This window comes from Papio anubis, chromosome 11 (genome assembly GCF_008728515.1).
Source record: "Papio anubis isolate 15944 chromosome 11, Panubis1.0, whole genome shotgun sequence".
Classification (NCBI taxonomy): Eukaryota; Metazoa; Chordata; class Mammalia; order Primates; family Cercopithecidae; genus Papio; species Papio anubis.
The window spans coordinates 118,587,410-118,607,089 of record NC_044986.1 but is presented as its reverse complement, the minus strand read 5'-3'; the positions used below and the strand labels follow the sequence as shown (position 1 = coordinate 118,607,089).

Genomic DNA, 19,680 nt, shown 5'->3' with positions numbered 1-19,680 from the left:
AGGGAAATCACTATCTGACTTTACATTTGGCTCACTGGAACATCCTTCTTCAAGCTAAGAATTTGGCATAGCCTAGGGGTACACGAGGGATGGTTTGGGTCCCCCTAAATTCAAAGATTGAAATCCTAACCCCCAAGGTAATGGTACCAGGAGGTGGGGACTTTGGGAGGTAATTAGGTCATGAAATTAGAGCCCTCATGGTTGGGATCAGTGCCTTTATGAAAGACCCCAGCGAGCTAGCTAGCTACTCCCTTCCACCATGGGAGGACATGGGGAGAAGTTGCGTCTATGAACCAGAAGGTGGGCCCTCTCCAGACACAGAGTCTGCTGGCATCTTGATGTTGGGCTTTCCAACTTCTAGAACTGTGTGAAACGGATTTCTGTTGTTTATAAGCTACTCAGTCTATGGCAGATTGTTATAGTGGCCTGAATGGACTAACACACAGACTATGGCACCACTAAATATGATATTTTTTGCTACCAGTGGGGAAAGAGCTCTTAATTGTTATTAATTTTAATTTGGCTCCCCACTCCCGACAAATTTTACTTATCCATCTTTCTAACCACTCTTGAAACATCAGCAACTGATGTCATTTGGCAAACTGTAGAAATGTGCACGATGACCACATCTAAGCAAAAGTGGGAGATTTCAGAGAATCAAAGGAACAGTGTCTCAACCAGTCACTGTGAGAACTTCCTCTTCTTTACCCCAATTCAGAGACAGGGCCGGCCCAACTGGGTTCTTGGAGGTCAAGAATGCCAAATGCCAAGTGTTCATATCTGGGGAGGGTGACTGCTTTGTCCTCACAGAAGCAGATCTTCCAGAGCCAAATTCAAGGAGAGTTTGCCAGGCCATTTAAATCATAAACACTACTGCAGTGAGGACTAGCTGAGGCTTTGCTTTGCCAGGCCTGTCTCTCTCTCAATGACACAAGTCTGCATTGAGACTCTTAGTCGCAGTGTCTCAAGTCTGACACTCTTAGCAGCATCAGCCTCCCTCCTGGTATCCAGTAGCCAGCATCAAGCAGGTCACATCTCCAACCTCTGTGTGATCTGCTTCTAGAGAAGGAGATCTGATCTGATCTCCTTCCAGGTGGCCCCAGGAATGCGTGTGAACACCCCGTGATGGGGAACGCCACCACACAGGGCCGACAGCCATCCCTGAACAGCAGCTTTGCTCAGGACAAGGGCTACCCTTAAGATACTGAATCGCTCACCACAATTTCTCTTCATTGATTGTAGAATTGTTGATCACATGCACATCACCCTCTCTTCGTCCTACCAAATCTGATACCCTCTAAGGTTCAGTTTTTGCTTTGTTTTGTTTTTGAGAGGGAATCTCCCTCTGTCACCCAGGCTGGAGTACAGTGGCTCAATCTCAGCTCACTGCAACCTCCACCTCCCGGGTTCAAGCGATTCTCCTGCCTCAGCCTCCTGAATAGCTGGGACTACAGCTGCGTGCCACTACGCGGGGCGAATTTTTTGCCTTTTTAGTAGAGACAGGGTTTCACCATGTTCGCCAGGCTGGTCTCGAACTCCTGACCTCAGGTGATCTGCCTGCCTCAGCCTGCCTCAGCCTCCCAAAGTGCTGGGATTACAGGCATGAGCCACCGCGCCTGGCCTAAGGCTCAGTTTTTGGCCTTCTATCCTCCCTCCCTCTCTACTCTTCCCTGAAGGAGTTTTATCCATTTTTCAGCTACCACATCTGTTTTGGGGTCTCTCAAGTCCACACCTCCAGGCTCTCCATCTGAATACCTTCACCACCCCACTGTCATTTCAGTCTTAATCTGCTGAAAACTCAATACATAATATTTGGTATGGTTTGCCTGTGTCCCCACCCAAATCTCACCTTGAATTTTAATCCCCACAATCCCTATATGTCAAGGGCAGGACCAGGTGGAGGTAACTGAATCATGGAGGCAGTTTCCCCCATGCTGTTCTCGTGATAATGAGTGAGTCTCATGAGATCTGCTGGTTTTATGAGCATCTGGCATTTCCCCTGCTTGCACTCACTCTGTCCTGCTGCCTGCTTTTCCTTTGCCTTCTGCCATGATTGTAAGTTTTCTGAGGCCTCCCCAGACATGTGGAACTGAGAGTCAATTAAACCTCTTTCCTTCAGAAATTACTCAGTCTCGGGTATTTCTTCATAGCAGTGTGAGAACAAACTCACAAAATGTTTTTCTCTCAAATCAGCTCCTCCTCTAGGATATCCTACTTCCACTCATGGTTCCAAAGTCTCAAGAATCTTTTTTTTTTAACTCTATCCAGCTAATTACCATGCCACGCTGATTCTTCTTTAGTAACAGCTCCATAGTTCTTCTTTCTTCCACATTCATAGTCACCACTCTGGCTGAAGTTCCTTTTTGTGGGGCATATGCTGTCATTCCATGCAGGCTCCCCGTGTCTCATAACTTCTGTGTCCTATTTGTCTTATCAACAGCTGTGGCCCACAAATTACATTCCTACAGCACTTCCAGCTGCATGGCTCCTTCCATCAGCCACTGAAGAAATCCTACACCTCAGCATGGTGTAAACAACTAAATCCCATCTCTGAGCTTAGCTGCAGCTCTAGCACATAGTTCTGTGCAAGCTCTAACTCACTTCACGCTCTCAGAATCTCTGCTAAAAAATGCATGGTATATCCATCTAATGAAATACTATTCAGCAGTAAAAAAGAATGAAGTACAGATGCAAGCTATGACATGGCTGAACCTGGGAGGTATCATGCTACGTGAAAGCAGCCAGGCACAAAAGGCTGCACACTGTATAACTCTATTAATACGAAATGTCTAGAATAGACAAATCCATAGAGACAGAAAGGAGACTAGTAGTAGTCAGGGGCTAGCAAAAGGGGTGAACGAGCAATGACTGCTAATAAGTATGGGGGTTCTTTGGGGGATGATGAGATGTTCTAAAATTAGATAGTGGTGACGGTTTCACAACTCTCCGAAAATACTAAAAGCCACTGACTGGTATGCTTTGAAAGCGTGGCTTTTATGGTCTGTGAATTCTATCTCAACAACGCTGATATGGTTTTGTTTTTTGTTTTTTGTTTTTTGAGACGGAGTCTCGCTCTGTAGTCCAGGCTGGAGTGCAGATCTCGGCTCACTGCAAGCTCTGCCTCCCGGGTTCACACCATTCTCCTGCCTCAGCCTCCCGAGTAGGTGGGACTACAGGTGCCCGCCACCAGCCCGGCTAATTTTTTTGTATTTTTAGTAGAGACAGAGGGTTTCACCATGTTAGCTAGGATGCTCTCGATCTCCTGACCTCATGATCCACCCGCCTCGGCCACCCAAAGCACTAAGATTACAGGCGTGAGCCACCGCGCCCAGCCTGATACTGGTATTTTTAAAGTGCGTTGCATGGCTGTCCCTTGGTCTGCGTGGACTGCCTCCTTGTGTGTTTTGTGCTGTTGTGTCAGGAGCGTCTTCTCAGAGGGGCTTTATCTGGGGAAATTCCCTGCAGCATAAGTTGGTGCCACAGCCCCGCAGGAGCTTCCCAGGCACCTCCAGGTTCCCCCTGGCCCAGAACCCCTTGATGGGTGGATTATCAGAGAGTTCCTTGATTCCATGGTAGTTGACATTCAGTCACCTGCTCACATGCTTCCAGGCTATCTGATTTGGGTCCCATGGTTATAAGGGAAGTCTTCCCTTGCCCCACAACCCCCAAAGTCAAACAGCGTTGGGCAATCTTCTATGTTGTCCTCCCGCATCAGCAGGTGGAGGTTTCCTCTGCCTACTACTCCCCTAAGGGTGCAGTCCTTTGATGGAACCAGCTTTATCGGGGGTCTCAGGTTCAACCCCCACCTCAGAGTGCCCAAGCTCTCATCTGCTGTTCCCACAGGGTCATTAAAGCCTCAGGCCCGAGGACCCAGCAACTGGTAACTCTCCAGGGGGATATCACTTAACTCACGTGCTCAGCATTTTCCTTCCCCGTTCTCTTTTCATTCTGAGACTCTTAGACTGTGTCTTGCTTACCAGCTCAGCTATGCACTTAAAAGACCTGTTCCAATTCACCTCCTTTTCTAAATGTTTGTATCAGGAAGATTTTCAAGTTAACCAGTCCAAAACATAACCCAAACCTTCACACTATAGCATATTCAGCCTTCTTTCATGCTTCGTGGTTTTCCCCAACCAAGAATTCACTCATTCTTTTCCTGCCAAGAAAATTGTATCCCATCTTCAAGAACCAGTTCCTTTTCCCTCTCCATCATTAATCTTTCCCTGACTATCTCAAGTTCTTTCTTTCCCCTACAATCCTTTCCACTATCTATGTTAGTTTTGAATAACGTATGAATTGTTCCTTTTTTTTTTTTCTTTTTTGAAATGGAGTCTCTCTCTGTCACCAGGCTGGAGTGCAGTGGTGTGATCATGGCTCACTGCAACCCCCGCCTCCCAGGTTCAAGCTATTCTCCTGCCTCAGCCTACCGAGTAGCTGGGATGATAGGTGCCCACCACCACACCCAGCCAATTTTTGTACTTTTAGTAGAAACGAGATTTTGCCAAGTTGCCCAGGCTGGTCTTGAACTCCTGACCTCAGATGATCTGCCCCTCTTGGCCTCCCAAAGTGCTGGGATTATAGGCGGGAGCCACCGGGCTTTGTCTATTCCGTGTTTCTTTTCACCAGCAAAATTCTAAAGTTCTCGGTGAAAGTGACTTAGGGCTGATGCCCTTGGAGACACGCTTTCTCCTGCCTCCATGCTTTGTACATGTCATGCATCTCTCTCATTCTGCTTGGATCCAATCCCCCTCTTCTCATGCCAGCCACTCAGTTAACTTCTAAGAGGCCTTTGAGACTCACCCAGCTATGCCTTCCTCTGAGAATCATCCACCATCCCCTACTCTCCCACCACTAAAAAGAACTGATCACCACCCTATCGCGCAACTACTGGCTCTGACCTATGCCCTATTACACGGAGCACTCCCTATATAATTGTTGCCTGACTTTCTCTTCTTCTCTGAGCTTCTCGTGAGGAAAGGCTGTGTCTCATTTATCTCTGTGTCCCCCATACCTAGCGCCTCCCCCACAGCCTCTAACCCATATTTGTTTCATATTTGGAGAATCTGAACTCTAGAGTTAAAGCCAAAGTGGAAAGCTGAGTGAGAGTCAGGCGTCCTGAACCCGAGAAGTGGGTGGCTGTGCTATCAGGCAACACCAGCGCTTAGGAATTTTACCCAGTTGCAATTTCAATCAGCCAGCCAAGATTACACAATCCCTGAGTGACAATGCGTTCTGACCCTCTGATAAGCACTTCCACGTTTGTTCTCTCATTTAATTCTCTCTGACTTGTAGTGTTTATCTCGCTGTTACTTGTAGCAAAGTTTCGTTTCAGCCCCTATCTAGCCCTTTACAGCAAAAGTCTGCCAATTCCAATTTGGGACTTAAAAACTGGGAAACCAGAAAGGGGGAAACTAGGCCTTTCTGTGATTTCCTGGCGCCACACTTTCCGATGCTCACAGCAAGGCTGCGATCTGAGCAGGTGATGCAGGAGCACCCCGAGCTCTATACTGACAAGTGTCTCTTTGTATGACAGCCACAGAGTGCCCACATTCAGAGATACCCCACATTTCAAAAACATGACCTCATTTTATAACAGACGCGGGCAAGGTTGCAGAGAAAAGGGAATGCTTATACACTGCCGGTAGGAATGTAAACACTTCGGTCACTGTGGACAGCAGTCTGGCGATTTCTCAAAGAACTGGAAACAGAGCTCCCAATCAATCCAGCCAGCCCATTATTGGGTATATACCCAAAGGAATAGAAATCATTCTACCATAAAGACGTACACGCATATGTTCATCACAGCACTATTCCCAAGACCAAAGACACGGACTCAACCTAAATGACCATCAGTGGTGGACTCAAAGAAAATGTGGGACAAATATACCATGGAATACTACGCAGCCATAAAAAAGAACAAGATCATGTCCTTTGGAGCAACATGGATGGAACTGGGAGCCATTATCCTAAGCAAATTAACCCAGGAACAGAAAACCAAATACTGTATACTCTCACTTATAAGTGGGAGCTAAACACTGAGTACACATGGACACAAAGAAGGGAATGGACACTGGGGCCTTGGGTGGAGGGTGGGAGGAGGGTGAGGGTCAAAAAACAACCTATCAGGTACTATGCTTATTAGCTGGATGATGAAATAATCTGTACACCAAACCCCCTCAACACACAATTTATCCATCTAGCAAACCTGTATATGTGCCTCTTAAACCTACAATAAAAGTTTAAAGGAAAAATAAATAAAATATGACCTCATTTTACCTTTAAGATCTACTTCATCTGGGTAAATCTTAACTACCTCAACAACAGCAATACATTTTTAAATGGGTGCCTCTAATTTATTTTAAATTATCTGTATTATTATTGTTGGGGAGCAATTTTTTTCCTGAAATTAAAAATTCAAGCTTTCACTCATGGCCTAGGAAAAAAATATTTTGCCCTCTGTCCATCATTTATTACCTCATATTGTGAGTCAGGGACAAAAACCAGTTTTCCCCACTGTCTCCTGCTTCCTGCCTCAAGTCTCAAATCTCCGTTTTGCAATGTTTTCCTGAAACACACATCTGTTGGTAGCAATGTCTTGACAAGGGCAGCCCAGTAGATGAGAATAAACACAATCAACTGGCATGTAACTCAAGGTCATTTTGATGAGTCCTCGCTCTAGACAGGTGTCAGCAAACCGTGGCTCAGGGGCCTCTGCTGCCGCCTGCTTTTTTAGTAAATAAGGTTTCACTGGAACACAACCACACCCATTTCTTTGCATATTGCCTGTGGCTGCGCTCTTTTCACAAGGAAGACAGCAGATCTTGATCTCCAACAGCAGAGTTGAGTGGTTACAACAGAAACCATCTGGGGCCGGGCAGGCGCGGTGGCTCGTTCCTATAATCCCAGCACTTTGGACGCCAAAGTAGGAGGATCGCTTGAGTCCAGGAGTTCAAAACCAGCCTGGGTAACATAGTGAGACCCTGTCTCTACAGAAAGAAAGAGGGGGAGAGGGGAGAAAAATGAATCCTCAGCCTGGCGCCGTGGCTCACGCCTGTCTTTGAGAGGCTGAAGCGGGTGGATCACCCAAGGTCAGGGGTTTGAGATCAGCCTGGCCAACATAGTGAAACCCCATCTCTACTAAAAATACAAAATTAGCCAGGTGTGATGGCGCATGCCTGTAATCCCAGCCTACTTGGAAGGCTGAGGCAGGAGAATTGCTTGAACCCGGGAGGCGGAGGTTGCAGTGAGCTGAGATCGCGCCACTGCACTCCAGCCTGTGCAACAAGAGCGAAACTCAGTCTCAAAAGAAGAAAAAAAAAAACCATCTGGTGTGTGAAACTTAAGATGTTTATCATCTGCCCCTTTACAAAAGAGTTTTGACGACACTGGCTCCAGAAAGACAAAAAGGGAAGCTAGGCTGTTCTGATATTTCCTGGGGCCTTGCTTTCAGGTGCTTAAACAAGGCCTAGACCTGAACAGGCAAAGCAGTGGACCCAATGTTCTCTGTTGTCGACTTTTAGTTGCATGATAGCCACATAGCACTTGCCTTCTGAGACCCCTTCCCCCAGTCTTTCAGGCAGGCTCTCATGGGGCAAGCTTGCATCCTCCTGCTTTCTGAGTGCCTCCATTTGTGCGGGGAGTTCTCTCCTCTAACCAGACGGCAAGCCCTCAGAGGCCCTCTGGGTCCCGCAGCTCATGCTGAGCTTTCCTCCAGGCTGCTCAGTGAACCTGACTGCCTTCTTTGATCTCCATCATTTAATTTTTGTTTGTTTGTTTGTTTGAGACAAGGTCCTGCCCTGTTGCCCAGGCTGGAGTGCAATGGCGCCATCATAGCTCACTGCAGTCTCGACCTCCTGGGCTCAAGCCATCTTCCTGCCTCAGTCTCCTAAGTAGCTGGGACTACAGGTGTGGGCCATCATGCCTGGCTAATTTTGTTCTTTTTGGTACAGATGAGGTCTCACTATGCTGCCCAGTCTCGTCTCGAACTCCTGGGCTCGAGCCATCCTCCCGCCTCAGCCTCTCAAAGTGCTGGGATTACAGGCATGAGCCACCACACCTGACCTGGATCCTCTCTTTTGAAATGTGGCAGATCCACATAGTTTGAAGAGGGCAGCTACAATGACACACTGTTGGACATCATTGGACTTGACAGTCACCCAGCTTGCCCGAGCCACCTTGCCTCAGTCTACATTTCTGCCTTCTGCACGCACACTCGGACAGCACCTGCCCAATCCACATCATAAAAGGGCAAGAAGTCTGCCTCCCTACACACGCCTAAGGTGTGCTTAATGTTAAATAATAAAATGTTGCTCAGTAATTCTATGAATCAAAGCAGAATAGCTTCGTGAGTTTTTCACAATACCAGCCTGCTGGCTGGCACCTCTTTGAGTAGGTGACATCTGTGTGCACTCACCTGAGATGGGCAGCACTGTCCTTCACATTACTTGGTGACAAAAACAGAGCCTCAAAGCTTGAGAAGTGGTCTACAGACCACCACTGTGTTATGGTCCACATACGATGTTATGGTGAAGTGCTTTAGGTAAGGCTGACCTGGGCTTGAATCCTGACTTTCCTACTTATAATGTTGTGTATTTCAGCCTAATGACATCATCTTCCTGGCCTCCACCCTCCCATGTATAAAATGGGGATAGCAATATCTATTTCACCGGATGGCTGAAAGATTAAATGAAGAAATGTACGTAAAACCCTCACAGCATTTGATACGCACTGATCGCTCAATGGTAACTACTATGCCTCAGAAAAATGCAGGATACATTTATTGTTTGTGGGCTGGTAATTTGGCAGCAAATGTCATTACCCACTATGTGTGAAGAGTTGGGAATGCATATTGTAATGATCAAACACAAGATGCTCCCCAAGTCCATGGAGCTTACAAATTATTCACCCATAAGGTTACATATGAAATATCCAAATAGCTCTTGGGAACCCAATTTCGGACAGTGAGGGAGAAACCGACGTCCTAGAGCAGAAAGCAAGCCTGTGAGTGAAGCAAAATCGACATGCAGCTCCCAGTTCTCCTACTTGTTAATTCACGTTTGCCCTCATTTTAACTGGACTAATTCATGTTTGCCCTCGTTTTAACTTGACAATTACAGATAAGAAACATGCTTGTTCTTTACCCTCTAAAATTGTCAACCAAATAAAATGGAGAAACGAAAACAAGCTTCCAAGGCTATGTGGGAACCCAGAATTGGCACAGAGGGACACAGAGTGTGGGAACAGGTTTGGAGACCATTAAAGTATGGAAAACATCTGGTAAGTGATCCATTCGTCACTGCTTGGTTGCCAAAGAAGGTCCGTTAGCCAAGTTCTTTAAAATGAATGTGAAAGTAGTAGATCGAATTCTACAGATTAGGAAAAGGAAAGACAAGAAAGTGGACACCATGGTCAAGGAAAAACATACTCTAATGCTCCCAAGGACTACATGTCTGTCTGCAAATGTCAATGCTTTAAGCATGCAACTAACAAGAAAAAAAGAAGCCTTCCCTGATTACATTTTTCTCCCCCTATTTTTTTTTTTTTTGTTTGTCTGTTTGGCTCTTCTCAGCTCCCATTCTCACCAAGAAGTTTTAGCTCAAATTGGGAGGCAGAAACCCTGCCTGACCCGACACCAGAGCCATCTCTCAACAAACTTGTCTGCAAAAGCACCCGGGAGGGAAAACAGCAAAGCCACGTGCTAGCAAACCTCAGGCAGCCCTGTTGCTGTTCCCAAGCCGGGCAGGTCCTGGCTTCCAGGATCACGTTCCCACTGGGATTACAGCAAGAACCAGAAAATGCCAGAGGCACACAGCTTTGGGGGCTCCCAAGGTGCCAATATACCCCTTACCGAGTATATATTTTTAAGGTTGAATGGTGTTTACAAATTTTTCTAAACCAATGGTTCAAGTAATTATTAAATGCCAACTATGTGTCCTACATTGCAATAAATGCAGCGAGGTCTTTCAGGCCCGTCCAACATGAGAGGAGTCAAGAACATCAGGAATAACAGCAAATGATTCTTAATAGAATCCATGTGGATGCATGACAAATGTCCCACATTGCCAAGCCTGTTGACACAATATGAAAGCCCTGTGCTTGGGATAATTGTCCTCTTCACCAACAGACATAACATCATATACAAGACTCTTAGAAGAGCCAGCTAAGCTTTTCACTTAGTACTGTGGCCTTGGAGAAGCTGAGAATTGCAAAAATAGTCGGCAGTTTTCAAAACCACTCAAGGCAGCGAGGGGCTTTCGAAATTGCTCAGACACGTGTTTGGCAGGTCTAGGGTGGCTCTCCTGGAAAGAGGCCACGCTGAAGCTTCGAAGCCAGCAGAGTGCATGCCAGACTTTCAGCGGCTAGCAAGGAATGGAATTTTAATATCCAGGAATGAAGGAAGAGGGGAGAATAACAAATGATCTGACATCTGTTATTACATTGCTCTTGCATCATGCAAGGAAATCCCTGCCTTCTGCAATGCAGCCTTCTCAACTGGGTCTTGAAATGTAAGACTGCCTTAACCTTATATCCATTTGCACTTCTGCCAGCTGCACACATGTGTGCCTTCTTACCGCAACCACACTGTTACTCGCACGGTGCACGGCTTGGTTCTCAGGCTTCAGACCCGGGACTAAAGGCTGCCGACACCATTTATTAGCCAACTCATCTACTTTTGCAAAGCCTCAGTTTCTCCATCAGTAAAATGGGGATAACAACCAAATTATTTTAAAGACTAAAGATTCTTGTATTAGATCATTCACATAATACTCTTAGCTATTTTGGAAATCTCCCATGCCATATTTTTAAGAAGTGCCCGAATTATTTTATGATTAAAGGTACATTTAGGAGACCCTGATTTCGTTCATTAGTTTTTCTCTGGACAATTTGGGGCAGGGTTTATTTTTCTGAGGGTTATTTGGCAAGAAGATTCTTGATCATTCTCCCACAGGAAGTGGAAGACAACCCTGGGGCAGTGGATTGGACTAGGTTTGGGGTCAAACCCTGAAGTGACTCTGGTACCTGAGATGCATTTCTTTAGTTACTAATATGCTTGATGATTTTTTCATAAGTTTATTGAATCTTCTTATTTCTTTCTAGTAGTTTGTTTTATAACCTTTGCTCATTTTCTTATACAGGATTAATTTTCATTAATCTGGAACAGTTCTTTACATATTAATGATACACTTCTGTCTCTTTCCTGCATGCAATTTTCTAGTCTTTTGCTTACTTTTTTTTTGTTTACAACAAAAATTTAAAATTTTTATGTAGCTAAAGTTGCTGATTTTCCCCTTTGTAATTACTTTTAGGCTTAAAAGTGATTATACTGCTTTTAGGCTTAGAAAGTTTCTTCCCACTTGAAAATCAGCTAAATATGCACCTGTATTTTTTTTTTTAACATATTTTTGGATGTGGCTCATTGATTACCTTTAGCCTCGTAATCCATTTGGAATTCTTAGCCTGGTAACAGTTTTAAATGTTATAAATTGGCACAGACTTTTTAGAAAATGTTTTTGGAAAATGTACCAAACCCACAAATTAGCTGGTATTCTTTGCCCCAGTAATTCCAATTCTAAGAATCTAATTTAAGAAACTGACATGGCATGCGTCAGAGATTTCTACATGAAGATAGTCATCCCAATGGGGTTTATAATCGCAAAAAATGGAAACGGCTGAAAAGTCTCTAATGGGTGGTAGGGTGAATAAATGTTCTGCAGCTACACACTCCCATATGGTAACTATTAGCCACATATAACTATCCAAATTTAAATTTATTAAAATTAAATAAAATTAAAAATTCAGTTCCTCACTTGCATTAACCATACTTCACTAGCTCAACACCCATATGTGACTAGTGGCTATTGCATTGGACAGCACAGGTGTAGAACATTCCCATTCTCACAGAAGCTTCTAGTGAACAGTATTGCTTTATGGCCATTAGAATCAGGTTTTTAAAGAATATTTAACTCCATAAGATATATTCATGATATGGGGGTGAATAAAAACATCAGAATACAAACTATTCGGTAGTCACAGGAATTCAGACTGGTTAATTTAATCATAAATATCTTCAGCAAGGTATGTTTGTTCAGAGGAAATACAAACCCCGCCGCCCGAAAAAAGCTTTTTTTTTTTTTTTTTTTAGAAAGCAAAAGAAAGAACATCTGAAGATCCATAGGTACCTAGGAATTAAATGAGATGCCTGGGGAAACCTAGTACAGGGCACCCACTCAGTAACTGTTTAGTGATTCAAAATCCAAATGAGAATTATCATACTGATCATATGTCAGCCTAATTAACACTGTATTCTGTGGCCTACAATGGTCTTAAAAGAAGCCATGATTATTCTTCTGTCAGCATCTATCATACAGTCATCAATGTCACAAAACAACTTGATCAACAAATGGCACTTAAGAACTTGTAAGTACCTAGGGCCGGACGCGGTGACTCAAGCCTGTAATCCCAGCACTTTGGAAAGCCGAGGCGGGCAGATCACCTGAGGTCAGGAGTTCGAGACCAGCCTGGCCAACACAGCGAAATCCCACCTCTACTAAAAATACAAAAATTAGCTGGGCATAGTGGCGAGCACCTGTAATCTCAGCTACTTGGGGGAACTGAGGCAGGAGAACTGCTTGAACCCGGGAGGTGGAGGTTGCAGTGAGCCGATATCGTGCCATCGCACTCCAGCCTAGGTGACAGAGTGAGACTTCGTCTCAAAAAAAAAAAGAACTTGTAGCACATAATGCAAATAACTTCACAGGGTATTTGGTAAATAAGGAAAGGCTGTGTGGCCTCTAAAACGTCAATAAATATCAGCCACTATAAAAGAAAGCTTCACTTTGGTGTAACGAAAACTTTGGGAAAATCTTTGGGAAACCTACAAGTAACTTGAGCCCTAGGGACTCTACAGTTTGGATTTCGCAGACACAGACAAAAAACTGAAAATCCTAAAACATCACAGAGGAGATTTGAAAAACAACTTAAACAAACAATTTCTTTAGCTTCCCAGTAAGAACTAAAAAAGCTAAACAAACGGGGTTTTAAAAAAATCTTTAAAGGAGCAGACAGCAAACAAAACCGTGAGAAAAAAATATCTGAGAGAAGATGCAAATTTTAAGAGGTAAGCTCAGCATTTGGGACCACTTGTGTCTAAAGGATGTTTGTCACGGCCAAAGAGCTACCTGAGAGGCTGCGCATCCCCTTTGCAGTTTAGGGATGCTCTAGCAAACCTTCTACACTGTGTGCAAAGCAGAAATACACCAGCTCCTAAAAGGACTGCGGTCCAGCTTCGAGCCATCTGGGCTGCCCAAACACCTCCACCCCTGAAACTGGACTAAAGTAATTCCAGATTTTAATCCCCCCCCCAGGTTCCCAGGGACCTGACAGAAACAAGCCCAGACCTTCTCTAGAGGAACAGACCATCATCCTAGGCCTCAAACTATTTCTACAAGCAGATTTTCATATATTATATTCATCATTCGATCATTGCCAATGTAAAATACCGTACCTGGTAAAAACTATCCTTAAAGGATAAAAGTAAAATAAATCATTTTCAGACAAAGATAGAGAATTCTTTTTAAAAATATGCTCATGGGGGCCGGGCGCGGTGGCTCAAGCCTGTAATCCCAGCACTTTGAGAGGCCGAGACGGGCGGATCACGAGGTCAGGAGATCAAGACCATCCTGGCTGACACAGTGAAACCCCGTCTCTACTAAAAAATACAAAAAGCTAGCCGGGCGAGGTGGCGGGCGCCTGTAGTCCCAGCTACTCAGGAGGCTGAGGCAGGAGAATGGCGTGAACCTGGGAGGCGGAGCTTGCAGTGAGCCGAGATCCGGCCACTGCACTCCAGCCTGGGCGGCAGAGCGAGACTCCGTCTCAAAAAAAAAAAAAAAAAAAAAAAAAAAAATATGCTCATGGATGACGCTCCTCATGCAAAAAAAGGAACTCCGGGGTGGAAAGTCAAGAAAGCAGAAGGAAGAAAATGTCAAAAATGGAGCCGTTTTCCCGTTGCGCTCTGGACAAGCACATGACGTTAAAGAACCACTAAAAGCTGATTCACAGAGCAAGGTTATTTTATTTTCCCCCTACATTAATTAGACATTATATTTGGCTATCCTCTAAAACAAGCTTGTCCAACCCCCGGCCCGCGGGCCACATGCAGCCCAGGGCGGCTTTGAATGCAGTCCAACACAATTTCATAAACTTTCTTAAAACATTGTGAGGTTTTTTGTGTGATTTTTTTTTTTTTTTTTTTACCTCATTAGCTATTGTTAGTGTGAGTGTATTTTATGTGTGGCTCAAGACAATTCTTCTTCTTCCAGTGTGGCCCAGGGAAGCCGGAAGATTGGATACCCCTGCTCCGAAAGAAAACAGTTAAACCCTAGTCTCACATTATATTTTGGAATATGTTTTTGCTCTATCGGAGTGTAGGAAAACCAGATGCCATGTAGAAGATACAGATTTCACTGCTGGATTTGTAAAACATAAATAGCCAAAGAAGCCATTTATAAAGTAGTAGATTGAGAAAAAAAATAGTTGCAATAGTTTATCAGATAGGAGTAGGTTCAACAGCATGTGAGGTGGGACCTAGAGGTGGACGCAGGTGGGATAGAGAGTTTTTATGAGATTTAAGATAGTATCTCACTCATTAAATCATAAAAGCATTGTGAATTGATTAAAAAAATGAAATAGGCCAGGCGTGGTGGCTCATACCTATAATCTCAGCACTTTGGGAGGCTGAGACAGGTGGATCACCTAAGGTCAGGAGTTTGAGAACAGCCTGGCCAACATGATGAAACCCTGTCTCTACTAAAAATACAAAAATCAGCCAGATGTGGTGGTGGACACCTGTAATCCCAGCTACTCAGGAGGCTGAGGCAGGAGAATCCCTTGAACCCAGAAGGCAGAGGTTGCATGCAGTGAGCTGAGATCGCACCATTGTCCTCCTGCTTGGGCAACAAGAGCATAACTCCATCTCAAAAAAATAAATAAAACAGATGATGAATTTTAAAAGACAAACTAAGAGATTTATGTTTTCGAAGAATGTAAAGATATTAGCTGGTCTGGCAACCAGTAGCTCTGTTTTCTATTATGTGAGTTTGAAATGTATTGTAAATGCAAGATTCTGACATTTATGATACCAAAATAAGATAAGAAACAGTCTTTTCCAGCGGTTTGCAAGAAAAGTATAAATAGTCATATTTTCAGGAATCTAATTTTTCAACATAAACTACATGAGCCCTGAATGTCTCCCCACCACCCGGAAATTTTAAGATTCATCCTAAATTTTGTGACAACATCAGTCCTGATTTACTGAGACCTGAGTTCTTTATTCTAAGGAGGCTTCCAGTGATTCTATTCCACTGTTCTCAGAGGACTCATCACTGAACAGAATTATTCCATCAATGGTCGTGCTGAGGACTGGCCCTGTCGATGTATTCCTGTCTCACTTACATTATCCACTCTGCCAGTGTCCTTTATTTCAAGGGATTTCTCTAGCACATCCCTCTGCTCTCTTAAAACCACCAAGCTGAAATGACAGTTTATGTCAATGACTTCACTGAATCTGCTCAGGAAGGCTCTCCATAGGCAGGAATCGTTGGATGGTAAAGCTGATGTTTGGCATCTACTGAACTTTATTCGCAAAGCAAGTCTTTGTCCCAGGCAAAAGCGAGAGAGGAATAAATGGGCAGTTGGCACTCGCTCACCTGCCGGAGTTTGGTTCCCACCATAGAAGCACTGCTGTCAAGCACGAATACCACATTCTTGGGTAAAGGAGGAAGGTCTTTAGGAGCAAAGTAGTGCACAAAATAGCCGTTTAGAACCTGGTGGAGAGAAAAGAAAGTAAAAACGGTAGTAACTAGAGTAGGGAGGAAAAATACCTGAAGTGCGTATTCTATGGAATTTCTAAAAGTTAAAGCATGACACAGAGCTGAGGGTCAGATTCCACACCTGGAGTAAAATTATCTAAGCCCCTGATCCCTCCAAGAGAACTAATTGCTAATTTAATCTGTATAAGGGTAGACTCTTCCCTTTAAAATTGATCAATGATGACTACCAGTTCAAGTTTAATTATCCATCCCCTGGACCTTTGCTACTTGAGAATTCGGCTTCCTTCGCTATCTGTTTTTTTACCAAGCATCTTACAAGCTGAGACATGAAGATTCTCTACATTCTGGATGCAATTAATAGGTTTTAATATCCCCACCCTGTCTCTGGAACAGTAAGACCTAAAGGAAAATAAGCAGACTCTTTTAATTAAAATGGAACATGGACCAATTGCAGTGGCTCATGCCAGTAATCCCAGAGCTTTGGGAGGCTGAGACGGTCAGATCACTTGAGGTCAGGAGTTCGAGACCAGCCTGGTCACCATGGCAAAACCCCATCACTACTAAATATACAAAAATTACCGGGGCGTGGTGGTGGGTGCCTGTAATCCCAGCTACTTGGGAGGTTGAGGCAGGAGAATCGCTTGAACCTGGGAGACAAAGGTTGCAGTGAGCCAAGATCGGCCACTGCACTCCAGCCTCAGTGACAGAGCGAGACTCGGTCTCAAAAATAAAATCAAATGGAGCATGAACTAAAATTCTAATTTCATCTAAAACACCACAGGGAGCTTGACATTACAGATTTCACTTGCTCTGCAGATTACTGAAGCCAGAAATAGGTACGCTCAGCAAAAAAATACCACTAGTCTCTTTGAAGAAATATTTTAGGTTACAACAAATTTACTAAGAAGCAGAAAGTTCTCTCTCCCTTAGGTAAACACTGGAATCTACAGTCTGAGTCTATCCAAAGTATCGACCAACCAATGTGAAATAGCAACAACAATCTCATTACCTGGATGTCCCCAATGCTCTGTTCTCTATTGACATCATATCTAATGATAAAGTCTCCCAAAACTCCATTCTGGGCAATCTTGGCCTGTTGTACTACACTAGGTTTAAAAATGATGTTGGCAAACGTTTCATTTTGGTTGATGACAGTAGATGGGGGAGGCCCAGAATCATCTGCAAACAAAGCAGAAACATAATTAATAACTTATTTTTTTCCAAAAAGAAATAAGAACTGTTTGGCAGACACAGAGTTTTAGATTTCATTTTATTACAGGCTTGTATTTCACAGGAACTCCTAAGACTGTACTCATATATCACAATGTGACAAATATGTCATCATGTAGCTTCCCTCTTATGCCTATTTTTGAACCTTTTCTTATGAAAATTTTTAAAACACACAAAAGTAGAGAGAATAGTAAAATGATTCCCTGTATCCATCACCCAGCTTTAACAAGCATCAGCATGTTACCAATCTTTAGTATCTGTTTTTATCTATTCCCTGACCATTTTTTCCTAGAGTATTTTAAAAACAAATTCCAGACACCATTATTTCATCCATAAATACTGCAGTATGCCTTTACCTGTAGGAACTCTTTTACTAACATAACCACAAAACCATTATCACAAGTGACAAAATTAATGCTCAATGCCCTATTATCTAATTCTCAGTTTGTATTTAAATTTGTCTGATTCCCTAAAGAAAGGGTCTTGGTATGGTTGATTTGTTTGAATCAAGATTAGAACAGAGTCCCCAATCACATTCCATTTTTGTTTCTTGCTTCTTTTAATCTCCAGTGTCTGCCTCCACCTGTTTTCTGATGCTACATATATGTGATAACTCGCTGGTCATTTGTCCTACAGGATTTCTCTTTTTCTGTATTCCTTTTTTTTTTTTTTTGAGACAGAGTCTCACTCTGTCACCCAGAGTGCAATGGTGCAATCACAGCTCATTGCAGCCTCAAACTTTTGGACTCAAGTGATTCTCACTTCAGCCTCCCCAGTAGCTGGGATTACAGGCACGTACCAGCATACCTCGATAATTTTTTGTTGTCGTTTTTTGTAGAGACAAGGTCTTGCTATGTTGCTCAGACTGGTCTTGAACTCCTAGGCTCAAGCTATCCTCCTGCCTTGGACTCCCAAAGTTCTACGAGTACAGGCGTGAGCCACCATGCCCAGCCTGTGGCTCAGTTAAAAAAAACAAAAAAAAAAACAAAAAAAAAAACCTCAAAGCTTTTTAACATGAAATTTAGGATATAAATTCGAATTACAGAAAGATAAACAGATAAATGGATGTTATGTAATTTATGAAAACCTAGTGTGATGACAGATTAAGCAAAGGGCATCCCATCTTTTACTCCTGACCTTCATTTCCTGTTAGAATCCAGAGAATTATTATAAACCCAAACAACACTATATCTACGTACTTAGCAATAAAAACCCAAAGGATGAAGTCTGCATGCACCATGGAAAATATGAAAACATAAACAAGAATTCTTAATCATAAGGGCATATGGAGGCTTTTTATCCAGATATTGAATCAAAGCCAGACTTAAAACTGCTGCAAAGCCTCTGATTATCTTTTTAAACGTACTCAAGTTGATAGCATGAAATAGGCTGACCAGCAATTTCCCATCTCCAATTAGCAGAATGAAAAAGGAAATGAGGCGTTAAGTGGCCACAGTAATTTGTATTTAAAAATAAACTTCCTTCTGCTGAGGGTTTATTAGACACAAGTCAAAGGAAGTTTAAACATTTCCTTTAACAAAACAGACAATTATTTTTCAGAGACAATTTTGGTGTAACCTTAACAGGAACCACAACGTACAACCGATTCTTCTATTATTCGCACTTATCAAGGACAGGGATTTTGGAAGTGATCAGAGAGCCAGCAAAGAAAAAAGTTTATTTTTGTAGGGAGACAGTTACATAAGAGAGAACATGCATCCACAGATCTGCTCATCTGAAGGAGGTGGGAAAATCCAGACAGTGCATGGACAGTTCCGTATGGCTGGGGAGGCCTCGGGAAACTTACCATCATGGCGGAAGGCAAAAAGGAAGCGACCACCTCGCTACGGCGGCAGGAGAGAGAGAGAAAGAAACGGGCAGCGCCAGACTTTTAAACCATCAGATCTCGTGAGAACTCACTCACTATCACGAGAACAGCAACGGGGAAATTCACCTCCATGGTCCAATCACCTCCCACCAGGCCACTCCTCTGGCACATGGGGATTACAATTCCAAACGCGATTTCGGTGGGGACACAGAGCCAAACCATATCAATTTCCAACCTTAACTATATAGAATAGAAGGAGGGGCCACGCGCGGTGGCTCATGCCTGTAATCCCAGCACTTTGGGAGGCTGAGGCGGGTGGATCACCTGAGGTCAGGAGTTCGAGATCAGCCTGGCCAACATGGAGAAACCTCGTCTCTACTAAAAATACAAAAAAATAGGTGGGTGTGGTGGCTGTAATCCCAGCTACTAAGGAAGCTGAGGCAGGAGAATATCACTTGAACCAGGGAGGCGGAGGTTGCAGTGAGCTGAGATTGCACCATTGCCCTCTAGCCTGAGCAACAAGAGCAAAATTCCATCCCACAACACCCCCACCCCCGCAAAAAAAAATAGAAAGAGCAATTAAATATACAACTATAAACACAAGCCAAACTTGGGATACCACAAGGCAATTAAAACAAAAGAACTAATATTGCTATTTAGAACATGGTTAAACCTCACAGTCTTCTTGAAAATATCAGATACAAAAGGGCATGTTCTCTCTGCTTCCGTCTGCATAAAGTTCAAGAGGAGCAGGAAATATCCATGGCAACTGGAATAGAACAGTGCTGGCTTTTG

The 19,680-nt window shown here is 43.6% G+C and overlaps 1 protein-coding gene across 2 annotated transcripts in view; it reads right to left on the bottom strand.

Annotated features, from left to right (window-relative positions):
• ITIH5 (inter-alpha-trypsin inhibitor heavy chain 5) overlaps window positions 1-19,680 on the bottom strand; it is a 101,603-nt gene that overhangs the window by 36,993 nt on the left and 44,930 nt on the right. For both annotated transcript variants that reach the window (XM_003903369.5, XM_021943030.2), the window contains exons 6-7: window positions 16,837-17,006; window positions 15,705-15,821 (exon numbers count right to left, since the gene is read on the bottom strand). In XM_003903369.5, the coding sequence (XP_003903418.4) occupies window positions 15,705-15,821; window positions 16,837-17,006 (287 nt within the window). The remainder of the gene's footprint in view (window positions 1-15,704; window positions 15,822-16,836; window positions 17,007-19,680) is intronic.